The sequence below is a fragment of the Pantherophis guttatus genome, chromosome 4, assembly GCF_059756535.1.
Source record: "Pantherophis guttatus breed Tessera chromosome 4, ASM5975653v1, whole genome shotgun sequence".
NCBI classification, from domain to species: domain Eukaryota; kingdom Metazoa; phylum Chordata; class Lepidosauria; order Squamata; family Colubridae; genus Pantherophis; species Pantherophis guttatus.
The window spans coordinates 151,336,851-151,357,663 of NC_142066.1; the positions used below are offsets into that span (position 1 = coordinate 151,336,851).

General features: G+C 40.1%; 1 protein-coding gene across 1 annotated transcript in view; it reads left to right on the plus strand.

The window, feature by feature from the left end:
- The window catches only part of RHEB (Ras homolog, mTORC1 binding), a 38,595-nt gene that overhangs the window by 13,697 nt on the left and 4,085 nt on the right, over positions 1 to 20,813 (plus strand). Inside the window, exons 2-6 of the mRNA XM_034401724.3 lie at positions 5,138 to 5,209; positions 8,892 to 8,959; positions 10,313 to 10,395; positions 13,354 to 13,410; positions 13,530 to 13,577. Of these exons, the coding sequence (XP_034257615.1) occupies positions 5,138 to 5,209; positions 8,892 to 8,959; positions 10,313 to 10,395; positions 13,354 to 13,410; positions 13,530 to 13,577 (328 nt within the window). The remainder of the gene's footprint in view (positions 1 to 5,137; positions 5,210 to 8,891; positions 8,960 to 10,312; positions 10,396 to 13,353; positions 13,411 to 13,529; positions 13,578 to 20,813) is intronic.

Sequence of the window (20,813 nt, forward strand, 5' to 3'; positions counted from 1 at the left end):
CACAAATTGTGATTGATTGATTAAAAATTATACATTGCCCACATCACTGTCTAATGACTCTGGTGGTTAATAAGTAAAAACTTTGTGATCACATGACTGTGGGATGTTGCAACCATTGTAATTGCAAGCAATTTGCCAAGTATCAGATGGTGGTCCTGTTCCTGGGGGGGATGCTGGAATGGCCACAACTACATAGATCTATCATAGGTCCCCCTTGTTCAGCACCATTGTAACTCAGAATAGTCAGTGGTCATCCAACATGAAACAATAGAATAACAGTTGGAAGGGACCTTGGAGGTGTTCTAGTCTACCCCTCTGCTCAGGCAGGAAACCCTATACCATTTGAGATAATGGCTTTCTAATTTCTTGTTAAAAACCTCCAGTGATGAAGCACCCACAACTTTTGAAGACAAGCCATTCAATTGGATTATTGTTTTCATTGCCAATAAATTCCTCCTTAGTTCTAGGTTGCTTCTCTCCTTGATTAGTCTCCATCCATTGCTTCGTGTCCTGCCTTCAGGGGCTTTGGAAAGTAGGTTGACCACTCCTTCTGCAACCCCTCAAATATTGGAAGACTGCTATCATGTCACCCCTCGTCCTTCTTCTCATTAAACCAAACATACCCTGCAACCATTCTTCATAAGTTTTAGCCTCCAATCCCCTAATCATCTTTGTTGCTCTCCTCTGCACTCGTTCAGGGTCTCAACATCTTTTTTACATCTTGGCAACCAAAACTGGATGCATGAAGAACTCATGAAGCTAAGATGAAATGTTGAGAATTACTCCTAATTTAATAGGAAAGGGCATAACTTATCTAAGCTGCACAAACTAAGAGTTAAAGCCTCCCCCTTTCCCACCATTGTTTTCAAAATAATATAAAAAGAATCATTCCAGATATCCCTAAATGAACATATAATAGCCATCTCTCCACCTGCTATGATCCAAAAGGGTTTGCCTTGTGAAAAGATTCCCAGCAGCTTTGTGAGCATTGGATTTGGGCTGGATTCCAATATATGTTGAAGACATCCGGTAGATAGGAATAGTCTAGAAGGCAAATTATTTACAAGACTTTGAATTAAAATAATTTCTGAGACTGTTCCAGTTTTCACTCACAGATGGCAGCCTGATATGAAGATAAACTATGCCAATGATTTGATGCAGGCGAACATGTCCAACTTAAAGATCCAGTGTTCTCTTCTTCCCACTTAAAATAGAAAGTAGGCAGGCAAAATAGTGTCAGTAATCTTATTTGATTATAACTTTATAAAATTACAATCTATTCTAGTGTCTTTCAGTCAGCTCTGAATTGTAGCTGAGGGTGCAACTTGCATGCCTACATTTTGTTGGCAAGGAACTAGAAACATGAATGTCACATAGCTGACATCTTCTGGGATGATATTCTTTTTACATTACTATAATTTGATTTGTTTGGTTTTGAATAATACAATTTATGTGATGTCAGGGATTCTAAATTATTGCTTTTTCTCATCCAGTTTTTCTAACAGCTGCATTCTTCTACAACTGTGATTGCATCATATTTCAGGCCCTACATTCAGTAGAGTTTTATGCATAAAATGTTGATCCTAACTTTAACATATGCACTGTTTGGAATCTGTATGATATAACATATAACATGTATGTTGCTTGAATGTAAGTCCTAATGCTAACAAGAAGTTGAGTGAAGAAAAAATTGATCAATATAATCAATGATTATGTGAAGAAGATGGAAATAGCACTTGAAAAAAGAGTTTTATATTTCATCAACATAAACATTGATCTAAACTGGTGTTTTTCAAACATGGCAATATTAAGATTTGTGGATTTCAACTCTCAAAATTCCCAAGCTGGCATGCTATCTGAGAAATTCTGGGAGTTGAAATCTATACATTTTAACATTACCAGGTTTGAATAACACTGGTCTAAACAAAACATTAAACCAGACATAAATTTATGCCAAACTATTCTTTGAATGAAGGTACAATATATTTTGTGTCTTTATGCATGTTTTAATGAAACTGATAGGTAGTGCCTACTTCTGTTCAGTCTCCCCTTTTCCTCCTTCCATTCTTTCAGATAAAACAGGAACTTCCTTTACTAACAAAACAACCATGTACAAGGTAAGAAAGAAATTAGTCAGTGTTTTTTTTTTAAGTAAGTGAAATCTCTTCTTTGGTTTCTGTGAATTCTTTAAATAAGCAATATTAGTACTGAAAATTATATATTGAATATTCATCTAAAATGGTATTCTATATATTCTAGAGTAGGTTTTTCAAACCGTGAGTTGCAATCTTCTAGAGATGTCATGTGCAAATTTAAGAGTTTGCAGTCACCAGAACTGGAATTTGAATGTTCCGAGGCTTACACTTGTATCTTGCTGTTGGAAAGGAGGGATGATGGTGATGATGATGACGATGACGACGACGATGATGATGATGACAGCTAACAAGATAACAAGGTTTTAAATGTCAAGTTAAACTAAGGAAACGAAGGAACAATGCTAAAAAGTTCTTTTTGTACCCAGCAAACTTTTAACTCCGCTCTCCCTGTTTGGGAGTGATTGAAGAGTTGGTGAAGATTAAAAGCAATATCCTCCTTGCCTAAGCATGCATGAGAAATATTTATATTTCCTAAAGAGAATGAGTAAATTAATCTATACTTTTTGGTGGGGGTGGGAGGGTTCTTATTTCTATTATTCCCATCATTACTTATTGTTACATATTTTTCTGGATATTTACATTACTATTCTAGTTTTTACTATCTTAGTATCTATCATAGCGTGAGTAAAAATATATACACGTTTGTGTCTGTGTAGTTACTTTGGCCTGTTCTTGCTGTGGCAATACTCATGTTAGCATCCATGATAGATGGCTCCCTTTAACTAGAAAAACTTTTGGTGTTTCACTTGTGCTGCTTGAACATCTGTGGTCTGAGGATGGAGATTAGGCCTAACCTTGTAAATTTTGTAAATTTGTCATGCACAAGGTTGGGAAGGAGGAAATCTCCCAAGAGATTTCTGTTAGAATTGAGTATATTGATGAGTGTATTTAAACCTATTTACTATTTTAAAGAATGACAACATTACAGTGATTTTCTTTTCCATATGATTTGTTCAGAGATGAATTTTAAGTCACCCTTGATGAACTGTGCCCTAGCATGTTTTTAAGGTCAACTTTTCATGTGGATGAAAATGCATACAGTAGATGAACAGACATTGATTAATCGGAAATTGGCTATAACTGGTGCCTCTTGGTTTTAAGTTGTTTTTAAAAGAATTCTGATCCATCTGCAGTTTGATGCCAATTATGATTTGACAATCAGCTACAGGAAGTTCTCACTTATTGATTGCAGTTGGTAATGGCAATTCCAATGCTAAACAATGCAGTCAGAAGATGAAATATCACTATACTGACTAATGATATTAGTTCAGATTGTGGTTATTAAGTGAATCACCTGTGGTCATTAAGTGCAACACCATATGACTACAACTTGCAAATTCCTACCTTCTTGACTTCGCTTGTCGGAAACCAGCTGTTATAAATAGTGATCATATGACTGCAACATAGACATCAGTTGCCAAGTGCCTGAATCACAATCAGGTGTCCATGAGAGCACTGACGGAACTTCAAGGACTAGTCATAAATCTTCTTTTTCAATGTTGTTGTAACTTCAAACAGTCGCTGGAAGAGCAGTTGGTAAGCAAGGATTACCTGTATTCCTATCTTGGTACCTTCCAGGTGCGATGTTACTGTAAATTTGGCCTTGGTGTCTGAAAATGCTTAAATTCTAATCCCATCACATCTGAATGGTACCAGACTGGATCTATAGTAGATTCAACATCTCTCAGAAAAGTGATGATGGCATAACACTTCAAAAATATCTGTATACAGAGGAAACATGAGAGACTATGTTAATTTAAAAGCTCAGTCTTTATTACACCATGATTCTTTCTCTATGGTGAAATACTAACGTAAATATGACTTTAGTATTAGAAAAATGTAAACCTCATCTGAAAATACCCAATACATATCATGGTTTAAAAATTATATTGCCTATAGACAAACGTATGAAGCAGAAATTTAGCAGGTATTTCATTAAGCTGGGCAGTATAGGCAAAAAGATAGTAAAATTTTAAAATAGTTTTCCATGTGTCTAAGTTAAGGGTGGCATTCTGTTTCATACTGTATTAACAATGCTTCTAAATCTTAAAATCTGTTATTAACGTACGCCTGACAAAAAATACATTAGTCAAAATATTATTTTTCAGGGATTCAACTTTGAGAATAGGTTTAATATTTGATTATAATAAGTCTATGAATTAAAGGACGGTTTATGCTCTACTCTAAGAATTATGTCTATTGAACTAATAATCACAGAGACATAAGTGGAGAATGAATTTATTGCCAGTTCTTCATCACAAAAATATTTGATTTCTGGTTGATTATCAAAATAATATTGTTTTAAAATATGTGTTGTCCACAATCATAAAATACCAATGCAAGCAAGTCAGTTACTATAATTGTAGAAATAATTGTGATAAATTGAAAGCCATAGCATTTGACATGTAAATTGTTGTGATTTCACTTGGAGCTGTTTTAGGATAGCTTTCCCTCTACTGTATTTCAGGAATATTTTGTTCCTTCAAGCAATCTGGGTATGCTTTGTATATTAAGAAGGCTGTTTATGTATCCAGAAGTGCCTTGAGTTCAGTTTGTGGCATCTTCAAGTAGGGCTGAATGAGTCTTCTAAGAAAGGTTTAAAAGTTGTTGTCAGTCAAAGTAGGCAAGGCTTCCGTGTCCTGAGGTTCTTCAGATTATTAGGGCCAATACTGGCCATGTTTGCTGGGCATAAAGAGGGAACAACAAGTTGAAAAAGGCTGTTATAGATAGAACCAGATAAATAGTCTATAGTATGGTGAGATTCAGAATATCTGAATTGAGGATCATAAAATCACCATTCCTATGTACCTCAGCTAAACAAAATCAAGCCATGGAAAATATTTATGGACTGAAATTCCTATCATTTTTTCAGATCTCAGTCCATTTTTTTCAAGATGCTGAAAAACTAAAATCTGTCTGAAAAAAATTTGCTTAATGTATAGTGTGCAGCACTTGTAATACTTCCTTTGCTTTCTTCATAGGGAAATCATCTTTGACCATTCAGTTTGTGGAAGGCCAATTTGTTGATTCCTATGATCCTACCATAGAGAATAGTAAGTAATTCTGAACTCTGCACAAGTCAGAAGAATTCTCAACAATGTAACACGGTTTCTGAACCTTGTTGTTATGTTTTCCCCTAAATGTTTGGCTATCTTAAGGTTAAATGTTCAATAAAGGCGGAAATATATTCTATGTATATTATATACACATACGCTATTTTGTAGCAATACTCTTATAGCCAACTCTGTGGCATTTAAACATTGTTCTCATTCTTAAAACAAAATAAAATATACAGCTACCCAATATATATATATATTTGCTGTCATTTGGCTGCAGTAGTTTTTCTAGCACGGTCTTTCTACTTTCCAAACTTGTGCCATTTTAACCCATCCTCCCAAGGCAGCAGTTTTAACTAGCCTCTTCATTGCAAAAGGCCCTTCCTGGGAGCCACCTCCAGATATTCTTACAATTTAATCCATACATAAGATAAACCATGTTTTTGTTTATTTTTCAATTTTCATTGAATCTTCAAGTTAAGATTCAATAGTTTTAACATTGTTTACATTACATTTTAACCTGTCTTTTCTCAAACTACATAAATAATATGCTAGAATTTTATATTACTAAATACATCAGAGAAATCTCTGTGCAGTATTTAAGGTACTTTGTCTACAAATGAAGGCAAATATATGTGCCTAGGATAATGTTGCAAGATCCAGTCTGGGTCAATCACTGGGACCAAAGGTTTACTGTCCTGAGCTTTTGGACTCCTGTTGCAGCCCCTCTTCAGGGAACTTCTAAGAGAAGTTAGAGAAAGAAGTTCCCTGAAGATGGGTTCCTGCAGGAGTCCGAAAGCTCAAAAGAGTAAATCTCCAGTCCTGGTGACTGACCCAGATTGGATCTTGTACTTTGTCTGCCTTTCAAAAAGGGTATCTGAAGATTTTCTTATTAAATGTCAATCAGTTCTAGCTATCTATTCCCACACATCCACAAATACATCCACACACATGCTGAGTGTACCGGAAATTAGGCCCCATAGGCTAATCACAATATAGTTTGTTTGTTTGTTTGTTTGTTTGTTTGTTTGTTTGTTTGTTTGTTTGTTTGTTTATTTCTCAGAAAAAAATTGTTTTTGTACTTAGGAATGTTCAAAGGTCACATGTCAAATGAGAAAAGAAATGTTTAGAAGCAAATAACAACCAAATCGTTTATAGTTCAATTCATATAATAAATTGTCCGTGGGGCCTGACTTTTGGTATACCCTGTATAGGCAGGTGTGCACACAGACACACAAAACCATACATTACACATAGTATAGACAATACTATGCCACATGGTTTTAGTTACCATTCCTGAAGGTTATTTAATCTTATTTCAAAAATATAAGTGTGAACACTATTTCTCATATTTAACACTCCATTATAGATGAGAAGTAGGAGTTCTACAATGTGTTGGCCTGTAATAAATATTAATTGTAGTAATTTTAGAGAACTAGGTCAATTTTTGCATTTTTCTGTTTTTTTCTTCCCTTGTGTTTGGATTGGAAACATTTGCAAATATGATTGTTGTCTGTGAATCGTAAATATGTTTAGAAGTAACAAACTGAAATCTCAATCCTCAATGAGGATTCTAAAACAAGTCTGAGATTTACAAAGTTCTGCAGTTGTCTAATGCAGCAAATCTAATTTGGCTGTATTCAAAATATATTCACAAAACCTTTGAGATATCATTCTGTATGTATATTGTGAAATACACCAGATTCAGTTCAGTAGCTTAAAATTCAGTTTTGTAATCATGGCATCCTTCAAACATTGAAAAATGAACTTGATTTGAAGTCTGTTGCAAAGTACAGTATTGATAAACTATCTTATGGTGTGCTGTCTACTGTATTACTGCCAGGAAGCTTGTGAAACCTTGGTGGAAAAATTCCCCAGTGCTCCTGTTTTGACTTAAATTCTGAGACCTTGGTAGAAAAATTCCTCAATGTTCCTGTTTTGACTATAAATTTTTGAGACTTGGAAGAAAAATTTCCCAGTGCTTCTGTTTGGATTCAAGTTAGCCTTTCAGCTGGACCTTCTCTGCATAAAAGTCCTCAGAATGGTGGCCTTGGTATAGCAACTAATTCTTCAGCAATGAATGTTTAACAAGGTGTTTTGCATTTATCAATTCTGAAATTTTATCCACCACACATTGCTGCTGATAGAATATCTAATATTTATATTTGGAATGATTTGGATGGCACTTTCACAAGATGATGGATATGCCAAGCTGCAGGTACTAAATTGGGGCAGGCAGCCTTAATGACAACAGATACAGTTCATGAATGGAATTTCAAATCTAGAAACCTGCTGCTACCAAACTTAATTAACTTTAAAGATTGGTTAAGGAAATTAAATTTATGTGTAATCAAGTACAATCTATTTAAATGCAGATAAGTAAAATTGAAAAGCAAGAAGCATATGAGAAACAAGAATATTAGTTTTAACATGATTTTAATTTTGTAAATGTAAAAAAAAGCATTTTAGTCAATTAAAAGGTAATTTCTTGAGTCAACCCTTTGTTAAATGTTGCTTATAATTTCCTAAATAAGAAGAACCATAAAGTCCTCAAGTCCACCATATTCTTGCAAGGAGGAGTTACAATTTTTTCCAATGCAGCCTGCAATTTCTAAGCATAGTGTATGAGCAAATGGACTGTAAAAAGTAACTTTTTCTGCCTCTGTGAAAAAGCCTTTCATGGAGTCAAACGCAGCTAAATTTATTTCATATTCTTGAATGTACTTTACTGGAAATATTACACAGTGTGATTCCCTTATATTGTGTTTGTATCAGTTTTCAAACTTTTAATATAGTTTATAACTTGGAGAAAATTATATTCTATATTATTATTATTATTATTATAAAAATAATACATATACTACTGTGTTTCCCCAAAAATAAGACCCTTTCTTATATTTTTTTGAACCCTGAAATAAGCTTTGGCCTTATTGGCATGCGTTCAAAGCCCGATTGGGCTTATTATCAGGGGATGTCTTATTTTGGGGGAAACAGGGTAGAACCAAACTTTTAATGTCCAACTGGGTTTTTGTTTTGTATTGGGCCTGTGCATCAGTCTCTCTCTCTCAGCCCAACCCACCTCACAGAGTTATTGTGAGGAAAATAGGAAAAGGAAAGTATGTTTGAATATATTTGCTGCTTTGAGTTATTTATGAAATTAATAAAGGCAAGATATAAATAAACAGAGCCTGGTGGCGCAGCAGACTAAAGCACTGTTATTAACATCAAGCTGTCTGCAATTACTGTAAGTTCGAATCTCACCAGGCTCAAGGTTGACTCAGCCTTCCATCCTTTCTAAGGTAGGTGAAATGAGGACCCCGTTTGTGGGGGCAATAAGCTGACTTTGTATAAATATACAAAAGGATGAAGGCTATTGCTTAACGCATTGTAAGCTGCCCTGAGTCTCCGGAGAAGGGCGGCATATAAATCAAATTATAAATAAATAAATAATTCTAATGGAAAAATTAAATATCTTATTAGCAAATCTATTTTTCCATTATTATTATGTAAATCCATTCAGGTGTCATAACTGAAGTTTTGGGGGATTGTTTAGTAACATAGCATTTCTCGTGTTACCTAAAATAGTTTTACTTCAACACTACTGCTGTATTTTATTAAATGCATGATTTTAATGAACTGCATCTGAAACATTAACGTAATCTTATTTTTATTTGTCCAGCATTCACAAAGCTGATTACTGTCAACGGACAAGACTATCATCTTCAAGTGGTTGATACTGCTGGGCAGGTATTAGTTTGGGTTCAGTATCTTCAAATTGCATTTTGTGTTGATGTACTTGAAGAACTGTGTTACGATCAAATGAGTTCAGTCTTTTTAGTGTTACCTTCTTCACACACATTATTGTAATACAAAGACTCCAGTGGTTAGGAGGCTGGAGTTGTACATGCTGGTCCCCCATCTCCCTTCCCGGCTCTTTCCATTCCTGTCTCCTGTCCCATTGTTCCCTGGCCTCCCTCTGTTGAACATGAACATCTGAACACCTGCAGTCCTGGAGCATGTGCAGGAGCACTGTGATTTCGTTCAATCAAGCATATGGACAATGCTTCTTTAGATGTCCCTGCTAAATATGAGTTTGGGAAGGAGGTACAGCAGTACATTAGGATTGAGCTTCATCTTCATGTTTGTCCTCCCCGTTTTAACTTTCCAAGTTCATTAAGATCCCAAACAATAAGAGCAAAAGCCACTACCAAGTCAATTCCACAGGATTTGTCCAACCCAAGTCCTGGGGAGAACCATAACCTAAGAAAATGTCTCACACAAGACCATCTGTAATTTTCAAATGGACAAAGGAAGTGGCAAGATTCTGTTGCCACAACCTTATAATATAAGTAGTATTGGCAAAGTCTTATCTCCAATAGGCAATCAAGAAAATGCTATGGTAAATGGCCATATCTCTGAAAGGTGCTTGGACTGGCTAGGAAGGCAACCAAAATAGAACCTTTAGAACTTTGGAAATGTCTCATAATAAGCAGCAGGATTAAAGTTCAGATCTTTGGAACTTTACCATTGTTTGGTCCGGCCTTTTGTGCAATACTCTTTATGTACATTCCGGATTTTGCTATAAACTGAAATCTGAAGGGTTTTTTTTAAACCTTTGTAATGCAGTTGAATATGTTCAAAGTTACTAGAGTGGGTTATCTATGTAATTTTGTATTCTTAACAGCAAAAATATAAAATTGATAAACTGTAAATCTAGTTTATGTAATAGCTTATTTTAATAGTCTTCTTGCAACTTAATTTTAATATAGCAACCTGGGAATGCAAAGTCCAGTATTACCAAATTCCCATTTAGCATTTGTCAAAATCATTGGTTATAAACTTGATTATATGGACATACCATTTTCAGTAATACTGCTTCTATGCCTTATATTTTCAACTGATTTCTTGCTGACCCTTGTACAGGCATTGAAATCTTTCAACTATGCCTGGAATTTCAAGCGTGTAAGACGGTGAAAAGATGTCAGTTTGTATACATTCATGTATGGTGTTCCAATGTTGTGATGATTATGTTTAATCTTAAGTATCAAAGGTAAGTGTGTTTGCTACAGAACTTCAATATGAAGCTTTATCTTCCAACAGGATGAATATTCCATATTTCCTCAGACCTATTCCATAGACATCAATGGCTACATTCTTGTTTACTCAGTCACTTCAATAAAAAGGTAACTTACGTTCCTATATACTATATACACTATATATTTGTTATCTAATTTTGAGCTGTTTTAATCTGTGTTCAGTCTTTCCATAAAAATCAAAATCTGTTTTATAGGCTCTGGTTGCTTTTATATGCATTGAGGAGTTATAGCACATGAGCTTAAATACATACTATAATGGAAGGCTTAAAAACAGAAGAGCTAAATTGTATTTTATGCTTTTCACTCAAGTTGCCAGTTTCACTACTTTTCCTCATCAGTGTGAACCTACAAGGAAAAAATATGTGGCCAGAGCAGTGACTGTGCTACCTAATGTCAAAGTGACCTTTTAATAAAGTTAGGATATAAGTTGAGTAAAGACTGTTATAGTACAATTACAAACAGATTTATAGTACATGTTTAAAGTTATGGGCGTCTGAGATTCTTCATAGTCTAAATGCTAGTCTAAACACTGGGGCTTCTAAACTACATATGTGTGAGTTCTGAATTGTCTCAAGGTTATCCATTATTTTAGATAACACATTTAAAAATTAAACAATGAAACAAGTAAAAATATCCAATGATTATGCAGGAACTTGAAAAGGAACTTTTTGATCTGTTTCTCACACTTTGCCCTAGCAAGCAAGGGGTGATAATTTATTCCAGTACAGTACTGAATTCTCCACTAAGTTGCCATTTGTTCTTTTTTGCCTCCTGAAGCAAAAACCTTGGTGCTTTCTCAGGGTAGTTAGAACTTGAGAAGCTAAATCCCATTACTCTAAATATAAAACTTTTTGCCTTTAGTTCATTCATGTATATAAGGTTATATTGTGATATTTCCAATCTACTGCTGCCTGATTGTGTGTATAAAATAAGGCAGGCAGGCAGAGTTAAGACTCAGACCGATCTTCTTATTGGATATTCTGGCCTAGGATGTATTATACAGGGCAACAGAGAACAAAAAAAATTTAATGGACCAAATAACCTCAGTTTCTGAATTGGTACTGAGGCCAACACTGGAAATTTCCTTTGCTGGAACTCTGCTTCATCTGATGGGACTCAATTATCACTTTCTCATATGTGTGTATTCTTGGCTGCAGGGGATACAAAATCTTTTACTTTTGTTTTTTGAAAACATTTAAAATAGGCTTTTGGCATTGTAGCTAGTTGGAGAATTAATAAAAGTTGTGATGCGGTAATCTTTGGTTTCCAAATTAATATGCTGAAAACTTTTGAGATACTTCTTACATGCAAATGATCTTTTTTTTTATTAAAGTCTTTTCTTTCTGTGGTGGCTTTCAACAGATTTGTTTAGGGTTTATTGATTTCAAAGATTAGTTTCATAAGAATGTTTTGCCCCCTACAATGATTGATCTTGTGTGAAGTGGCCAAGTATAAGTATATATATCCATTTTCCAACTGACCTTGATAGGGTTAGGGTTCCCCACTCTTGCTTTGGCCTGCTATATGCTTGCAAGCCACTGCCTTCCCAATTCCATGGATGCCCAGCCTTTCGAGATGGCATGCATTGGCATCCTCTCATAGAAATATAGACAACTGATGACAGAAAAAGATCTAGTGGTTCGTCGAGTCTTCCCATTGAGTTTTTGTTGTTTTCTTTTATCTATTATTTTAATTTTTGACATTTTGCACCCAGTTAGAAATTCTAAACCTGATTTTAACAGAAAATGCTGTGATTTTTGAAAATATAAGAACTATGCATAGCTTATTAATATTTTTGAATTAAAATGACTGAAATCTCATGAGATTAGGTGGCAGACCCTGGTTCTTGTAATATTCGACTGCTTCCTTTTATTTCAGAGCAACTGTAAGTGCCATATTACTTATCCCCATTTATACAGCACAGGTAGTCCTCAACTTACGACCACAATTGGGACCAGAACTTCCATCTCTAAACAATATGGTTATTGAGTAAGCTGCACCCAATTTTATAACCTTTTTTGCCACAGTTGTTAAGTGAATCACCAGGGTCATTAGGTGAATCATAGTTGTTAAGTGAAACTGCCTCCACTGCCTTGGTTTGTCAGAAGCCAGCTGGAAAGTCGCTAATGGGGATCACATGACCCCAGGACTCTACAACCGTCATAAATACATGCCAGTTCCAAGTGCCTGAATTTTGATCACCTGGCAATGAGGATGCTGCAACAGCTGTTAAGTACAGGATCTGATCCTAAGTCACTTTTTTAGTACTATCTTAACTTTGAATGGTTGTTAAATGAATGATCAAAAGCCAAATATATAGTCTTTCATTTATCCTGAAATATATGTCCTGCATTTTGGTATTATTATCCTTTTCTGCTTTTCTTTTGTTCCCATCTGGGTTTCCTTTCTTGGCATTTAATTTCTTTGTTTTTATGTTTCTTGTATTGTTACTGGTTTTTAATTTTATTAATGCTTTTAACAACTTGTAAACCCAGCGTTTCTGGGAGTCGGGCAGCATATACATTTTAAAAATAATAATATTAATGTAAAACAGCCCCCTTATTTTGAATATGCAATCATTGTATTTAGTTATGAGATTTTACCATTTTTTAAAAAATCAAATTCATACGCAGCTCAATTAACATTTCTTGCCATTGGATAAATTGAGCTAAAGACTAATTGATCATTTCAAAATGTATCTCTATGGGAATGTTATCATTGGCAAGTTTTCGTTGATTATGTATGGACTAATTTTTTCCAGGTCTGCTTTGGCACTGGAGTGCCGGGTCACCAAATCTCTTTCTGCTCCAGACAACCCACTGCCAGAAATGACCCAATCTCCTGGGAAGGTTTCAATTTGCTCTCTGGAAAGACAGAATATTCTTTACACAATCATCATCCTTATTTTTCCACATTTATTTCTAGGCAAATAGATACTCTAACAGTTTAATAGAATAATTTGATCTATTTAAAACTATTTTGTAGATTGGGTAGAAATGTTACAACTTTGATTGTCAGATATAATGTCATCCTTTTATTTTGCAGTTTTGAAGTGATTAAAGTTATCCATGGCAAGTTACTGGACATGGTGGGAAAAGTCCAGTAAGTAGAAACACAGTCATTTTCATTCCATATTTCATTTTTTAAGTTGTTTGCAATTGTTTTACTCCCTATGAATTTGATTCTATTCTGAAATCAGTTGTATGTTTTTTCTTCCACAGGATTCCCATTATGCTGGTTGGGAATAAGAAGGACCTGCATATGGAACGGTATTGAATATTTCCTTTTAAACAGGAAGGTTCTGCTGCAGTCATGTTAAACTTAAAATATAGTACAGTATTTTAGGGATCTTCATATTTTCCCCCCTCCAATGTATTACCTTGGACACAAAATTTTCATCTGATTCTTTTTTCCTGGCCTTTATCTGCCTATGCTTGTAAACCCAACTAAGCTTGGATCATTGGCCAGTCAATGACCTATTTAGCTGAAGGCAAGAATTGCAGGCCGCCAAGGACATGCTATATTTATCCTACATTTATCACTTTTTCCAAGGGTCTTAGGGTTATTCAGGTTCAACCTCAAAGGCTCCCTATGTAGCTGGTTAGATTAAGACCACGTAAGAGGTTCAGGTTCACCCACTGATCTTCACAGGATATGTAGGAAATCTAGTGTTACCTAAATTCTTGACTTGCTTTCTAGTACTACAACGAATCCATGTGGCATTCATGTTTGTGCATGCCCATACACTCGCACTCTCTTTATGGAACAAGTAGATAAAAATGTGTACTTGTTGTGAAAATGAATATTTTTCATTACATTAAGGCTTCATCAGGGATAGATCTGGGGCAATAGTTCATTGACAGCTGTATTTGCTGGACAGATTATTCTGACGTTTTATCTTCTCTCTTTTGCTTTTCTTTGCATGTTTTATCAAACTTGAGGTTTTTTCTGGCACATCATTTCATGCATTACAATTATTCTTGAAAATGTTATCTACATTCCTTGCTTCTTATTCAGGATATTCTTAAGCACCAAGGTCATTGTTGCCACTGCTACATCTACCAGTACTACTGCATTGAGAATTTTGGCCAGTTTCATGGCTTTTCAAGATGCTTGCAATAAGCTGAATAATACGGCTATCATTGAAGACATTAGTGTTTCTTCATTGGACTGATAATGTGTGTTGCAGCAATGAAGCTGCAGAGGTTTCTCCCTGTCTCAGTTGCTTTCTCTAACCCGACATTCTCCAAATGCATTGGGATGAAACTCCCATAACTTCTTGCATATGGAACTTGTTGGGTTCCATAAATCATCTAAGAACTCACCACATCTGGAAAAATTGGGCTAGCTGGAAAAGTCGCTTAGTGTCAGAGATATTTATATTTGCTTGTGTGAGGCTTGGGGCTGGGCTATTGGAAGGACTGCCTATCCTCTATTACATCCACCTGGCATACAGGATGGGAAGGCAAAGCTTGTTATGGATCCCATCAATTAAGGATGTACATCTGGCGGGACCACAAAAAGGGCCTTCTCAGTGGTGGCTGCATCTCTATGGAACATAATCCCCCCCCCCCAAGTTATGGTTGGCCCTCACCCAATTGCTTTTCCAGAAGGCCCTAAAAAACTGATCTTGTCAGCGGGCCTGGGAACCCCAAATGGAGACAGAGCGAATCAAATAGCTGATTTCATTGTGTTGTACTGTAGGGGGTGAGTATAGATTTTTTAATGGGTTTTGATTACATGGTGGATTTTTTTAAAAAAATGTTATTTACCCAACATATATGTGAATTGGGTAGCTATGCAGTTGTGGTTGACTTAAATCACAACTGAGCCAAAAATGGCCATTGCTAAATGAGACAGTTGTTCTCCATTGTTTGGTGGAGACAACAGCCAGTGTGGGTAGCACTCGCCCAATCAGCTGAAGGACTGAGTCAGCCAATAATGTTAAAGCCCGCCCTTGTTGCCGGGCAGGTCCAGCTTTTGACTCAGTCCCTTCAGTTGATCGGGCATGTGGGTTCCTGGCTCTGTTCTTCTATATCCCTTTTATACCTTTTCTATCGCTAAAAATTGGATTGATTTACCGTGTTTTTGACCTTGGACTGCTGGACTACGTTTTGTTTGTGTATTTTGGTGTTTGGACCTCGGATTGATCGACTTCAGCTTCTCTTTCTGGACTGTGATCATTGTGAGTGACTCCTGCCTCATTGTTTCGTCCGTGGCTAAAAGGAAAGCCCGCTTCCCTTGCTGTCCCCTCCGGGGGTTGGGGGGGGGGCTCCTTTCCTTATTATCGGCTCATGGTGAGGCTGTAAAGTGACTTATTCATTCTGCCTCGGCTTCGAACTTCAGAGCAGCGTTTGCTCTCCCTTTGCTTGGGCGCGGCTGCGGCAGCCATTTTGGGACTCCTTACGCGCCGTTTCTCGCAGGGGCATTAATTGAAAACCTCCGTTTTCGCCTTTCCAGCCGTTTGCCACCGGAATCTTTATATTTAGCTGAGAGGGGCGTTCGGACCTGGGAGGCCTGCTTCTCCTGCCTTGCTATCAGTCGCTGCCGTTTTTTCTGCTGCGAGGCTTGTTTCTGACTCCTGCCTGCTCGCGCCTGTCAATCAACCTCACTGCTTCTGTTTCTTCAACGTGGGAAGCCTCATTTAACAGGAACTCTCTAACGCTTGCAACCTGCTAGCTGGGCTTCGCTTTGCTCCATTCCAGCCGCCTCAGTGACTGCAGGGATTTCCTGTGCCTTCCTTGGACCGCCTGCCATTTTGCCATTGATATTGCGACGGCGGCCATTTTGGTGAATTGTACATTGACTTTCGGCTGGAACTGTGCCATCCTTCCTATATACTGACATTTGGACAAATATTGTGGAGCGTTTGCGCCCCCTATCCTCAGCCTCTCCAATCTCCTGGCAGAAAATTTATGCTGTTTGACTTTATACTCTTTATTTGAGGGGCTTTTACGCCCCCACTGCCTTTTACAGCGTGATACTTGTGGAGTTCTTTAACGCTCCCGTCATTGGATTACTGTATTGACAGGGGATAATTGGTGGAGTTTTTCGCGCCCCCTCCCCCAGTCTTAATTGAGGCTCTTCCTTTACACACTGCAGCTATGCCAAAAGCACTGGCAAAATCTAAACATGGCCGTTCAGCCAGTACTGCTGCTCAAGTCCAGTCTCATTCTGGTTCTCAGGATAGACCTGCGGAAATTGCAGTTTCCAGTGACTCGTTACCATCGGCTGAGACTCATCGACCTCACCATAAAGGCCACAAGCACAGCGGGACATCGAAATCTGAGAAACACAGAGACACAGTCTTATAAAAGCTCTGCGAAAAAGCGAGCGCTGATATTGCTGCGAAGGGGGTGGTTTCCACTCCAGTAGCTGACAACCCGCCTCTTGAGTCTCTTTCTAGACCTGATACGCCGGATCAGTTGTCATTGAGGGATTGTCCGGTGACCATCTCGACTTCGGATTTGTGGGGTACTTCTGCTCCTCCTACTTCGGTGGCCCCTCTTCCGGAGGTTGTGCAACCTGTCGCTTCTGCTCCTGCGAATTCTTCTCAAGTAGCGACGGTTTCCTGTCAACATCTTCAACTTGAGCAACTCCAGCTTCTTATCGAAACTGCAGTGCAGAGGTCTTTAGCTGCACGAGAGCAATCTCGTAGTCGCCCGGAATCTGTGCGTTCAACTTCATCCACTTCTCCGGAACGACCGGTCGCTGAGGAATCCCGGCTTTGGGCTCCTGATTCTCCTACTTGTTCCCACTCGAGCCATCCCTTGGCCTTGACTGATGTGGACTATTGTGACTCTGCTTTATCTGACGATGAAAATTTGCCTCAAGATCAGCCGGTTTTCACTGGACTTTTTCCACAAGCCTTATTTAAGTCCTTATTATTTAAGGCCGTTAACACTGCTCGCTTGTCTTCACCAGCGGTGGATTCAGCTCCAGCCTCTGAGGCTTTGGATCCCATGTTTGCTGAGCCGGCCAGACCTGTTACCTCTATCCCGACTCCTCCCCTGTTTGTCCATGTGGTGAAACGCCAGTGGTCATCTCCGGGTTCGGTCCCGTCGCTTTCTTCCAACGACCACAAGAACTTTCAAGTCGCTAACGAGTTAGGCTCTCTTCAGGTGCCGTCTGTTGACGTTCCTATTGCCGCTCTCCTGCCCAACGCCAACGTTCCGGGTGATCCGGATGAAGCTCTTCGTCCGGATGAACGTCGTTCAGACTTGGTCCTTCAGCGAGCACATCAAAGTTCTGCTTGGGCTATTAGGGCGGCTTCCTCCGCCTTGTTCTTCAACCGTAGTACTTTACTTTGCTGCGCCAGCTTCAAGAGAAATTGCCTCTGGAGGACCCACGGATCCGGCAAGATTTGAATAAAATTGTCGCAGCCTTGCAGTTCTCGGCGGACTCCACATTGAGCGCTGCTCGTTTCGCTTCCAAGGCGATGGCTTCCACGGTCGCTGCTCGTCGACTTGTCTGGCTTCATCACTGGCAGGCTGACGCCCGCCATAAGTGGCGTCTGGCTTTGGTTCCGTTTGGGGGGTCTCGTCTTTTTGGTGATGCCCTGGAGCCGTTCCTCACCGAAACCAGAGATAAGAAGAAGGTGTTGGCAGCGGTCTTTAGACGGGGAGACTCTCAGTTTGCTCCTTATACCCCTCGCTCTCAGTTCCGAGGTGCTGATGGTGCGGGCTCTTCTCCCTCCTTTTCCTCTAGGCCTTACAATAGCTTGGGCAGGCAGCGGGGCGCTTTAGATAGGTCCTCTTGGGGGAAGCCCTTTGTGTCCAGGTGGCCCTTTCGAGGGGGAGGAGGTCGTTCCTACCGGCGCCGGCGCTGATTGCATCGCGACTCCACCCATTGGCGGCAGACTAGCCCTTTTTGTCGCTGTGTGGGAGAAGTCTACTTCTGATAATTGGGTCTTGGCTACCTTAAGATCTGGGTTGGCCATTGAATTTTTTCCCCTCCCCCGAGTACCTTTGTTTGCTGTCCGATTTCTCATAATCCTGAGAAGAGAGCGCGTATGGACGCTGCGGTACAGCATCTCCTTTCCATCAGGGCTATCCAACCCGTCCCTCCCGAACAGATCGGGTTGGGGTTCTATTCCCAGGTTTTCCTGGTCCCTAAGTCCTCAGGGGGGTGGAGACCCATTCTGGACCTAAAATGGTTAAATCAGTATGTTGTATACCATAAATTTAAGATGCAATCGTTGAAATCCATCCTTGACGGTGTTAGGAGGGGCGATCTCCTTTCTTCCATCGACTTGACTGAAGCCTACTTGCATATCCCTATTCTCCCTTCTCATAGAAGATATTTGAGGTTTTGTTACAGGGGGGGTTCATTATCAGTATAGGGCGTTACCCTTTGGGCTCTCGTCTGCCCCCCGTACCTTTACAAAGGTATTGGCGGATTTGGCTGCTTCCCTCCGGGTTCAGTCTGTTAGACTTTTATGTTATTTAGATGACATGTTGGTGTTGTCCTCTTCTGCTCACCAAGCTGTGTCGGATATTAAGTTAACTCTGGAGACGTTAGCTGCCCGTGGTTTTTCTGTTAATCTAGAAAAGAGCAATCTTGTTCCCTCCACCTCTCTAGTTCATTTAGGGGCCCTGATTGATTCTGTACAGGGTAGGGTGTTTCTCTCCCCTGACCGCCAGAAGAGTTTACGGGACTTGGTAGTTAAGATTGAGGGCTGTAGGTCTACTTCCCCTTATATTCTTTCTCAGTTATTGGGAAAGATTATTTCGGCCATTGCCATTGTTCCCTGGGCTCAGCTCCACGCCTGGGAACTTCAATGGTTTCTCTTGCCTCTGCAGAAGTCGGGCAAGGGCACATCAACCAGACCGGTTCCCGTTCCCTTCTCGGTGCTCCGATCCCTCCGGTGGTGGCGGTCCCCAGCGATATCAGCAGGCTGTCTCTTCCTAGAACCCTAGCAGGTGGTGGTAACCTCCGACGCCAGTCTCCAGGGCTGGGGTGCCCATTGCCAAGGCCAACTTGCCCAGGGGACGTGGAGCGTAGCGGAATCTCTTCGTCCAATCAACTGGTTGGAACTACAAGCTGTCTTCCTGGCTCTCCGGGCTTTTCGCCATCTGGTCTCCGGGTCTCATGTGCTTGTACTAACGGACAATGTGACGGCCAAGGCACATCTCAACAAGTTGGGCGACACCAGGTCCAAGGCCCTGTTGTCTCTGGCCATGAAACTCGGCCTTTGGGCGGAACGCCATCTCGAGTCTCTACAGGCGGAACACATTTCAGGTGTCGCCAATGCACAAGCAGATTGGCTGAGCCGTCAGGAGGTGGACAATGCGGAGTGGCGGCTTCATCCCAGGATCTTTCAATCCCTGGTTCATCGGTTCGGGACGCCAGTTGTGGACTTGTTTGCAACTCATGCCAATGCTCAGCTGCCCCGTTTCTTTGCCCGATTTCCGGAGCCTCAGGCAGAAGCCATCGATGCACTTCGGGCTCCATGGCCGGACGGTCTTTTGTACGCCTTCCCTCCAACCTCCTTACTTCCCAGGGTCATCCGCAGGATTCTGGACGAATGGGCGGAGGTGATTCTCTTGGCCCCTCATTGGCCGCGCAGAGCATGGTTTGCGGACTTGGTCTCCCTCTCTGTCACTCCCTCCTGGCGCATTCCCTTCGAGGCGGACGCTCTGGCGCAAGGGGCACTGAGCCACCCGGACCTTCCTTGGCTCAGCCTGACCGCCTGGAGATTGAGCGGCTCTCCCTGAGGAGTGCTCTGGCTCCAGAGGACGTGATTCGGACGATCCAGGCGTCGAGACGTTCCTCCACTGACAGAATATATTCTGCGACTTGGCGGGCTTTCTGCTCATGGTGTGACCGGATTGGTGTGAATGTTCTCCGACCCTCTATTATGGACATTCTTGTCTTTCTACAACGGGGTCTCTCCGATGGCCTTGCCCCTAACACGTTACGTCGCCAGATGGCCGCCATTTCCTCTGTACTTACCTGAGGTTCACTGTCTTCTCTGGCTCAACATCCTTTGATTAGACGTTTTCTTTGGGGCGCTATGAACCTTTCTCCTCCGGCCCTGCATCGTTACCCTACCTGGGACCTTCCGTTGGTTCTCGAATCCCTCATGGGTCCTCCGTATGAACCACTGAGGACGGCTTCTCTGCGGTTGCTGTCTTGCAAGATTGCCTTTTTGGTGGCTGTGACCTCGGCTCGCCGCATTTCGGAGGTGGCGGCCTTGTCCATCCGGGCTGATCTCTCTGTGTTCCACGCGGACCGTGTTGTCCTCCGATTGGATCCTACCTTCGTGCCGAAGGTTAACTCCGTTTTCCATCGCTCACAGGAACTTATTCTACCAAATTTCTGTCCACGACCTTCGCATCCTCGTGAGCACTGTTGGCACACTCTGGACGTCCGGCGGGCGTTATGAATTTACATCAAGCGGACGGCTGCCACTCGCAGGTCGGAAGCGTTATTTGTCTCCTTCCTTCCAGTCTCATTGGGTCTCAAGGTATCTTCTTCGACTATAGGCCGCTGGATTCGACAGA